General features: G+C 38.6%; 1 protein-coding gene across 3 annotated transcripts in view; it reads left to right on the forward strand.

Moving 5' to 3' along the window:
• Positions 1-8,401, forward strand: part of ZNF277 (zinc finger protein 277) — a 143,511-nt gene extending 135,110 nt beyond the window's left edge. For 2 of the 3 annotated variants that reach the window (XM_005550547.5, XM_005550548.5), the window contains exons 8-12: positions 964-1,031; positions 2,587-2,683; positions 5,028-5,070; positions 6,059-6,233; positions 7,738-8,401. In XM_005550547.5, the coding sequence (XP_005550604.3) occupies positions 964-1,031; positions 2,587-2,683; positions 5,028-5,070; positions 6,059-6,233; positions 7,738-7,924 (570 nt within the window). In that variant the 3' untranslated portion in view covers positions 7,925-8,401. The remainder of the gene's footprint in view (positions 1-963; positions 1,032-2,586; positions 2,684-5,027; positions 5,071-6,058; positions 6,234-7,737) is intronic. The other variant, XR_012432798.1, reaches the window with a different exon arrangement.
• The last annotated feature ends 2,444 nt before the right edge of the window (positions 8,402-10,845 follow it).

Here is a 10,845-nt window from a genome sequence, read left to right on the forward strand (position 1 = left end):
GACTCAATAATTGAGTGAATTTTGATTGTGTTTTTCCAAAAGAAGGATATTGAACAACAAAGCTATCTGTGCTTGTAGCAGGTCAGGTGGGCTTGATTCTAACCATAGCTTAGCTGCTTGAAAACATATCCGTTAGTGTTCCTACCTCTCTCTTTGTGACACTGTCTGCTTTTGCATGGCACAATGGGAAGACTGAATAGAAAGAAGACAGGGCAAGAAGAGAGGAAGAAATGGCCCAAGGGGAACAAAAGAAATGATTGGGCCAAAATAAATCATTCCTACTCATCACTCCATAAAGTTTTACTAGCACTATGACTAGGCTTACCAGACATAGCCCCAAAAGAGTGGAACTTTTCCACTGATGGTAAGGGATAAAAGGGATTTTAGTAAGTACTAGAGCACCTACTCATGCCTAGTACTATTTCTTTATAGACAGTAACTCACTCATTTAATCACCTTAAAAAAACCTTTTGAGGTGTAATCTAAATTGACCTCAAATGCATTTTTTTATTTTTTAGTTCTAACAAATTGAATTCTACTTTCCAATTCAACTCAAAAAATAGTTTATAGTAATAGTACCCACTATATGCCAGGCTCTGGAAATGTAACAGTGAACAAAGGCCATTAGAATCCCAGAGATTCTAATACACTTTCAGGGTTGAGAAACACTGGTTCAAATTTAAGAGAAAAGAATTTGATTGAAAGGATATTGCTACTTCTCTAAAAAATTATCACATTAAGGTTTCAACTTCATATTGCTTTCGCACTGTCATTAAGTCGAAAAAAAGTGTTGAATCAAACAATCATTGAGGACCGTCTGTGTATCCTACTTGCACTGTTTCAAAACCATTTAACCACGGGTGGTTTGTTTATTTTTTTGGTTTTGGTTTTTTTTGAGGTTCTGCATACTCTCTCCCTTCTCTTTCCCCCAATCTCTCTCATCCCTCTGTTCTTCCTACAAAGGAACTTGGAAAATCATGGGAAGAAGTTCAGTTGGAAGACGATCGGGAGTTGCTGGACCATCAGGAAGAGTAAGACTTGTTATTGCTGCTAGTTAATTGCAGTGTTCCAGGAGTAAGAAGACAATGCTTTAGTTTGGTTTAAATTATGAAGAGGGAACCTAAGAAGAAAAAATACCTTCTCTGAGCCATGCATCCCTTCGTGTCATGTGGCAGAAACTTGAATTCAAAATAACTTTCACATAAAAATTCCTAAAGACACTGTTATTCCAACTAAATTAAAGCTATTGATTGAACACACAAGTAATACATAATTCGGAGAAAAATACTTTCCAAAATGCTTTGCCTGCTCAGTTGGTGCTCAGACCTTGAAGTGATACGATCTTTGAACTTTCCGTGTTGCTGTCATTGGAATAGAGAATGTAGCTGCATTGAAGTTAATCCTGTTCTGTGTTCCGGCCATTGATGACTAACTTTAAACATTCACAGCTTCTGTGCTTGAAATTATAAGCTTGAGAAATGTTCTTTTCAACCTAAAAGGGTTTCTTATTTTTCATCTTCTTTCCAGTCAAAGCTTTTAGGCCTTTTTTCTCTCTCAGGATTTTAAATTATTATTATTTTAAGAGTGAAGTAAAGCCCAAAGGTAGAGAGCTGCCACTTGCTGAATCTTCTTGATGCATAGAGATTCAGGCAGAGAGTCTTCCAGACTGAAATAAAAACATCTTTCCCATTAAAACACACTAGCTGGAATGTTTAATGGGTGAATGTTGAAGTTTTAATGACACAAAAGGTTATAAATAGTAAGTCATGACCTGAGCCAAGACTTGTGGCTCCCTCCTGGATGGATAGAGTTAAGGAAAATGTTTCCTGTATTCTAATCGGGAAGCTTCTGTGCACATTGGGTTAGGTTGATCTTGAGAGTCTTATCAGTGATCATTTCTGAGCTTGCCATGAGAAATTCTCTCATCTGAGTTTGCATGGGTGTTCCTCATCTCCACAACTCTTCCCTCCTGGCAGTTTTCCTGGTTTGGGAATGATAAGAAGTTGGTAGTATTTCAAAAAGGTAAATGCAAGGAGCAGGGAAAGTGGTAAAAGGGATCTTGTATCCTTTTCGAGTTCGCTGTCTACCACCAGATATAACACTTGCCCAGTTTTAAATAATCATTATTTCCCTCATGAAAGAGACATGGTTTGCCTTTGTAAAATACACTATTTGTCATGCAGAAACACATTCCCAGCATCACACCTCACAGCGTGTGCACTCAGTGGTTGTGGTTAATGAGAAAGAGCATCACATTTTCTGAAATGTCTCCTTTGCAAATTAAACCTCATTGTCTCAGAATGACATTCCTCTGACTCTAGACTGAGATAGAGACTCAGAAGAATGGCAAATAGGAGAAAATGGAGCAGCACCTGTTCGCTATTTATATTAATTTCATGGTGCTGCTTTGAATTTCAAAAGCTGTATAGAGAGTCATAATATGATGTGACAGTCTTTACCAAAATGTCAGAGTTGAAAGAGATTGGCAGGGTTTCTCAGTAAGAAGAAAGTAATACCAAGTCACTGTGTAGTATACTCTCTTAATGAAGGAAATGTCTGTATTTTCTCTCTTCTTTTTTAATTCAGCGACTGGTCTGATTGGGAAGAACACCCTGCCTCTGCCGTCTGCTTGTTTTGTGAAAAGCAAGCAGAAACAATTGAGAAATTGTATGTCCACATGGAGGTAAGATACCTGTATTTATTTGAATTTTGTTTCATTCTGACAGGAGAAAGCTGGTAGTTGTTGCACCCTCATCTGCTTATACTTTAGTTTCTCAATCATTATTCCAAACACAAGAGACAGGCCAGGTCTGTCGGGGAGAACCAGAGCTCAGCGCAGTTTAGTTAGTACAGTTGACTGGACCTGAGTGAGCTGTTCGTTAGTGTGAGATTTCTCAGACCACTGATGCCATCTCACCTTTGAGATGCTTACAAGATCATTCTGGCTTAGCAGGTGGGACAAGTTCTGAGTCTTTTTTACAGTGCTGCTTGTGCTGGTGAATAGGAGAGCAAGAAGGGAGAACATTGCCATTTACAAAGCCCCCGGAGGAATGGGAAAAAGGAGGGTGGGTAGAGAGGGTCTAGGACATGATCCTACACTTCCTTCAGGTGCCAGCATTTGGAGAGAATAAATGAGGGAGCATTCCTAGTGTGGGCTTTCCCTTCTAGATGCCATTTTTATGTTATAGTGAAGCTTGGAGCTAGCAGTTCTAAACCTTTTTCACCCCCGTATACCTGGAGAGGACACACACCCTACACTCTGATCCTTAGCTGCACAAGGCAGATAGGGAAGAGGAACATCTAATGATTCATGACAGTATCACAGCTTGTGGGCAAAGGGGTGATTATAATAGAAAAATATTACTGGATGATTCTGGTATCTCTCCCTCCCCTCCCTGCAGCCACCTCTGCCAATAGTGGACCATATTCTCTGCTTTCACCCACTTTCACCTCACCCTTATTCAGAAATACTGTTCACCAAAACTTACTTCTCACATCTTAGTTTAGTAAAATAAGGACCTAGAAAGCGCTCAAAAGACCATAACCTTTTACCCTGATTTTAGTTTCTCTGAAAAAGGTTCCCACTAGTATGTGTGTATAATTTCCTGTGTTTAGATTTAATTCATAATATCTTTTTTTTTTTTTTTTGAGACGGAGTCTCGCTCTGTCGCCCAGGCTGGAGTGCAGTGGCCGGATCTCAGTTCACTGCAAGCTCCGCCTCCCGGGTTCCCGCCATTCTCCTGCCTCAGCCTCCCGAGTAGCTGGGACCACAGGCGCCGCCACCTCGCCCGGCTAATTTTTTGTGTGTGTGTGTTTTTAGTAGAGACGGGGTTTAGCCGTGTTAGCCAGGATGGTCTCGATCTCCTGACCTTGTGATCCGCCCGTCTCGGCCTCCCAAAGTGCTGGGATTACAGGCTTGAGCCACCGCGCCCGGCCTAATTCATAATATCTTAATGTCTTTGTATTGAAGGCAGCCTTAGTATGCCTATCCTGTGTAGGGATTACCTTTTCGGCATCCTTGACAGGTGTCCTTAACCTCTGCTGGGTCACTCTCAGTGATGACATCACCAGTTCCTAATCATCCTGCATATGGTGCTACACTAAATGCCATCCCAATGAGTTAAATGGTCTTTATCCTCTGTGAGATTGTAGGTTAAAACATTTACACAGACAATTGCAGGTGTCAAACAAGCAAAAAATGAGTCTGCGTTGTAAAAATAAAAAGAAAGTGTGATTTATAGGAAGGTGTGAGTGAAGAGAAACTTTCAGGTTTAAACAGTGTATTTGACAGCATAAAATAAAAAGCAGAATTTGTAAAAATTACCTATGTGGGGCAAAGAACCTATATCCATAATTCTAGTCCAAATGAACAGTACAATAGAAATATATCTTACTTATACTTTTATCACACTGCAGAATTCATACATAGACTTCTACATTTTTAGAAGGCTACAAAACGGATACATTGTAAATTATAAAAACTATAGATATAAGCTATGAGCAATTATAATGTTGTTGTTGTTGTTTGAGATGGAGTCTTGCTGTGTCACCCAGGCTGGTGTGCATTGTCGTGATCTCAGTTTACTGCAACCTCTGCCTGCTAGGTTCAAGCGATTCTCGTGCCTCAGCCTCCGGAGTAGCTGGAATTGCAGGCACCCACCACCACGCCCAGCCAATTTTTGTATTTTTGGTAGAGACAGGGTTTTGCCATGTTGGCCAGGCTGGTCTCAAACTCCTGACCTCAGGTGATCCTCCCGCCTCAGTCTCCCACACTGCTGGGATTATAGGTGTGAGCCACCATGCCCAGCCCAATTACAATGGTTTAACTGATTGACGTGACTTGTTTGGACTATGCTGTAAAAAGAAGTTGGGTATGGAGGGAAGTAGTTAGACTTAGAAGACTTTAAAAGCAGAAGATACCAAACTCAGACTGAGTTTCTAAACTCCTGTGAATAAGTTGTTTATAACTTCAGCCTGAAAGATTAAATAATTCATTTGCTTACAAATGTATTCATTCCTTTTTTTAGGATGCACACGAATTTGATCTTCTCAAGATAAAGTCAGAACTTGGTAAGTTTGATTCAGAAGTGTTTTTCTGTGATGCTTCATTTTTTATAAACCATCCTGTAAACTATGCCTATGTTCAGTAGCTACAATTGGAGAGCACACCACCAAAACATGTCTCTCTATATATGGTCTTGACAGAACTCTCTGTGAAGCAGTGATGCTCAACCATAACAGTCAAATATGGTTTTTGGTTTCATATACTCCTTCTTCCTCTTTCCTACATATACGACTGCTTCAAATGGAATATAAATTAGTGGTTAATAATATATCATAAATTGCAGGGGGCTAGTAGAATATGGATTTTTAAGTCAAACTAGAGTTCAGATTCCAGCTCTGGCATTTACTGGCTATCTGACATTGGGCCTCGGGTCAGAAAAATGTTCTGAGGAGTGAGTAATGTATGGTAAATGCCTACTGCACTGCTTAGCAGTATAGCTAGGATTGTTTGTTGTAGGTGTACCCAAATGTATCATTCTCAGTATCACAACAATAGAAGGATTTGGGGCATTAGGACATAAATAAAGTACTGACTTGCTAATAGATCTAAGACAGTAAAAAACTTACTTCTCACATCTCAGCTCCATCACTGTTTTCCTGGGTCCTTGGATGTGTTACTTTGCTGCTCTTATAGACATGTATATACATTGTACATATAATTAGCTTAGTAGTCAAGCACATGGGCTTTGCAGCTGACAGCTATCTATGCGACCCTGGGCAGTTTCCTAATATGTAATGTAGGTATGATACTACCTATCTGATAGGGTTTTATGAAGATTAAATGTATTAATACACAGAAAATTATTAGAATAGTGCCTAGCTCATAAGCCCTATGTAAATATGGACTGTTATTATTTCGTATCTATTATGCTTTATAATTGTACTACCTCTTCAGGTTGATTAAGAAAAATAAGTGGCTCCTTTAAGAAATTATAACAGTGCAAAAAATGGGTCTGCACAGTTGTCTAATGATTCTGTATTTTGTCATTTTCAGGATTAAATTTCTATCAGCAAGTGAAACTGGTCAATTTTATTCGGAGGCAAGTTCACCAATGCAGGTGTTATGGCTGCCATGTGAAGTTCAAATCCAAAGCAGACTTAAGAACTCACATGGAAGAAACTAAACACACTTCGCTGCTCCCTGATAGAAAGACGTGGGATCAACTGGAGTACGTACTGCAGAACCACATGTGCACTTCTTTACTCCCTTTGATTTTGTCCCTTTATTTAATTTATTTAAACTTACAGAAAAAAAGGAATACATGTTTATTATAAAAAGTATACATCAGTATAGTGTAGGGAAAACGTAAAAATCTTCAAAATGCTTATTTTTAAAATAATCTCCCTCTTACAAATGAAACCAAGTATTTTTCAGTATTTGTGATATGGAGATAGATACATATGTAGAGAGATGAAGTAGATACAGATTTTTTAAAGTATATTTTCTTAACAAAATATTGTAAATATCTTTCTATAGCCAGTATCTATCTGTTGCATCCTTTCTAATGGTTGCCAAATATCCATTGTATGGATATAATCTGTTCTGTTAGATACTTAGGTTGTTTCTTACTTTTTGCTATTATGATACAGTAAATATCTATATACCTACATTGTAGCACACTTATCTAATTATTGAATTATGCTGAACTACTAGAAATAAAATTTCTGTGTCAGAGTTTGTACACTGCTAGGACTTTTGGTATATATTTTGTATATTGGCACTTGAAAAAATTAAGCACTTGGTCATCTGTTGTTGGATTCCCAAGTATTCTTTGCCAGAACCTTCTAGACTGGTTACCAAGTATCCTTTGCCAAGAACCTTCTGGACTGGTTCTCACATCATTCTGGATAACCTCAGTCAAGGGCTCCTCTGAGAGGCTGTGGGGTTCTAGCTGCCCAGAGCTCCTTCTGTTCTTAGGGAATAAGTCAGTTCCCCCAGAACTTTAACCAGAAAGTTCTAGTTTTTCTCCTTCAGAAAATCCCACGCTTGTGAGGGTATCCTGTTCTTATAATCCTTCTTATATAAATTAAGATTTGTAGTATTCCAAAAGTAACTTCAAAGTGTATTCAGAGAAGAAACCAGAATAACAAACTTTATATTCCGTAAGTGTTTCCTTTTGTGATTAGCTAGAAAGAAGGAATGATTAGGCTGGAAAACAAAACACAAGGGAGAGCTTATTATTCTCAAGTATTCGAAGAATTTGTGTTTGAAAAATTAACTATATTTGAAGTTTGTTAACTTATAAGGAAGAACTAGGACCTTTGAGTAGAAATAGGAGAGATGTCATTTTTAGCTTCATAGGAGGTGTATCAAATGACTAGAGCTACCCACTACTGGGGTCAGCTGCCTTCGAAGATCGTGTGTTTCTTACCATGATAGATGATCAAGCAGAGGCTAAGTGGCCAGCGGGCATCTCCAGAGGCAACTCTGGAGCCTGGGAGGTCCACGATCTTGGTTTACCAAACCTAGATAGTAGATTTGGTAAGGTTGATGTCAGCCAGCAAAAGTCAAAGTGAAAGCAATCTGAAGTTGTCTCCAATATAGCCTTTGCAAAATGCTATGAAATTGTTGGTAAGGATACCTGGCAAAATTATAGTAAATGTGTACATTCAGCCACCTGAACAATGTATTAGTTTGGTAATTTAATACTATGTATCTGTGGTTGTTTTCAGGTATTATTTTCCAACCTATGAAAATGACACTCTCCTGTGTACACTATCTGACAGTGAAAGTGACCTGACAGCTCAGGAACAAAATGAAAATGTTCCCATCATCAGTGAAGATACATCTAAACTGTATGCCTTGAAACAAAGCAGTATTTTGAACCAGTTGCTACTACAAGAGTGCTTGAAAAACTAGAAGAAACTACCACAGAAGCAATTTTTCATGTTTTTCTCCTATGAGACGACATGAAAGAATAATTTAAATTTGAACATCAGCGAAGGATTAGTCCTTGGTGAAATAAACTTTTCAAAAAATAAAGTAGGAAAATGCACTTACTAAGAACATGAAAAAAAATGAAGTAGGAAAATAAGATGAAGACTTTGTATTTTGGCTATCAAGTTTTATTGTATGATCATCTTAAATGAGCTCATTTCATGAAACTCATAATTATCTATAGAAGGATATGCCAATTACAAAGAAATGAAAAGTTCATATTATTTATAAACCTGATTTTTCTATCAGTAGTTTCAGTCTCCTCCCCAAGGACCTTCTTCATCCAACAAGTTACAAAATTTCAATGTCCTTTCTGTACTATGTTGGGTGACCTGTAAATGTAATGACCAAAAGAAAAGCCACAGAATAAAGAAGAAATGGTCAAAGACCTGGATAATATGCAAATTGGCCATTATATTAGAACAATCAAGAGCTGACTGTATTATCATTACCGCTTTCTGCCTAGGGTGGCCAAATTCTCTAGAAATAGACATCAAGCCAGTTAACTTCACTTTTCCCTGCAATGTGTCTATCACTAACATTTAAACACTATTTTTTAAAGACATAACCACAATACCATTATGACACCTAAAAAAAAATGAACATTAACTTAATATCATCTGTTTTCAGTTTTTCCCACTTGTCTCAAAATGTGTATTTACAATATTATCAATTTCATTACTGATAAATATTGTGTGCCTCCTGATAAGATGCACTGAGGAGGGCAGAATATCACTTTTGTAGATTTATACCAAAAATGCATATCTTGGATATAATGAAGAAACAGTCAAATCCAAGTTTGAGTGGTATGATAGCTCATATCTGTAATCCCAGCACTTTGGGAGGTCAAGGCGGAGGATCACCTGAGGTCAGGGGTTCAAGATCAGCCTGGCCAACATGGCAAAACCCCATCTCTACCAAAAAATACACAGATTAGCCAGGCATGGTGGCACGCACCTATAGTCCCAGCTACTCAAGAGGCTGAAGCACAAGAATCGCTTGAATCCAAGAGGCAAAAGTTGCAGTGAGCTGAGATCGCACCACTGCAGTTCAGCCTGGGCAACAGACCGAGACTCTGTCTCAAAAAAAGGAAAAAAAAAAAAAAAAAAAATCCAAGTTTGAAGTACATTCTACAAAATAATTGGCCTTTACTCTTAAAAATGTTAAGATCATAAAAAACAAAGATTGAAAAACTATTTGAGATTAAAGGTGACTAAAGATAGCATAGCATGATCCTGGATTGGATGCTAGGACAGGAAAAAAAAAGTTTTGCTACAAAAGACATTAGCAGGACAATTGGCAGAATTTGAATAAGATTTGTAGTAAATGTTATGGTATTGTTGTTAATTTCCAGATTTTGATAACTGTACTGTGGGATGAGAATGTCTTTGTTTTCAGGAAATATTAATACACACTGAAGTATTTAGGGGTAAAGGAGCATTTTGTTTGCAACTTACTCCCAAAAAACTAACATGGGTATATAGAGAATAATGAAGTGAACATGGCAAGATGTTAACATTTAGGGAATCTAGGTAAAAGTATATGGAGATTCGTTGTACTATGGCAACTTTTCTGAAAGTCTGAAATTATTTCAAAATTAAAAGTTCTTAAAAATGTCTTTTTTCAGCCAGGCACAGTGGCTCACACCTGTAATCTCAGCACTTTGGGAGGCTGAGGTGGGCGACCACGAGGTCAGGAGTTTGAGACCAACCTGGCCAACATGGTGACACCCCGTCTCTACTAAAAATACAAAAAGTAGCTGGGTGTGGTCGCGGGCATCTGTAATCCCAGCTACTCAGGAGGCTGAGGCAGGAGAATTGCTTGAACCTGGGAGGTGGAGGTTGCAGTGAGTTGAGATGGCACCACTGCACTCCAGCCTGGGTGACAGAGCAAGACTCCATTTCAAAAAAAAAAAAAAAAAAGTCTTTTTTCAATTGGTTTGTTTAATCAGGTTCCAAGTGAGATCCATACACTGTATTTGGTCGGTATGGTTCTTAAGGGTCTTTTAATATATAACGATTCACAATTTTTTTAAAAAAATGCCACTTATTTGTTAAAGCAATTGGATTATTTGTCTTGCTTTCTGGATTTGGATGATTGTATCTTCTGTATATTATTTAACATGTTCCATTATCATCCATTGTCTCCGTCCATTTCGGCTACTATAGTAGAATACCTGAGACTGGGTAATTTATAAACAATTAGATTTTTTTTCTCACAGTTCTGGAGGCTGGGAGGTCCATGATCTTAGTTTAGTGTCCAATTCGAGAGCCCAGTCTCTACTTCCAAGATGGCACCTTGAATACTGCATCCTCCAGAGGGGACAAAGGCTGTGTCCTCACAGGACGAAAGGATGGAAGGACAAAAGGGCCTAGTTAGTTCCCACCAGCCCTTTTGTAAGGTCATTAATCCCAGTGACGAGGCCTCTGCCCTCATGGCCTGATCACCCTTCTGAAGGCCCCACTTCTTAACACTATTGCAGCAGGAATTAAGTTTCAACAGGAATTTTGGAGGAAACATCAAAACATTGAAATTATAGCAAACCCTTTTGTAAGGTCATTAATCCCATCCATGAGGGCTGCCCTCATGGCCTAATCACCCTCCTAAAGGCCTTTCTGACCTTTCGTTACAGTGGGTTTTTATTTTTATTTTATTTTATTTTTGAGATGGAGTCTCGCTCTGTCTCCCAGGCTGGAGTGCAATGGTGCAGTCTCGGCTCACTGCAACCTCCGCCTCCCGGGCTCAAGCGATTCTCCCGCCTCAGCTTTCTGAGTAGCTGGGACTTCAGGCACCCGCCACCAAGCCCTGCTAATTTTTGTATTTTTAGTAGAGATGGGGTTTCA

Source organism: Macaca fascicularis, chromosome 3 (assembly GCF_037993035.2).
Source record: "Macaca fascicularis isolate 582-1 chromosome 3, T2T-MFA8v1.1".
Taxonomy (NCBI): Eukaryota; Metazoa; Chordata; class Mammalia; order Primates; family Cercopithecidae; genus Macaca; species Macaca fascicularis.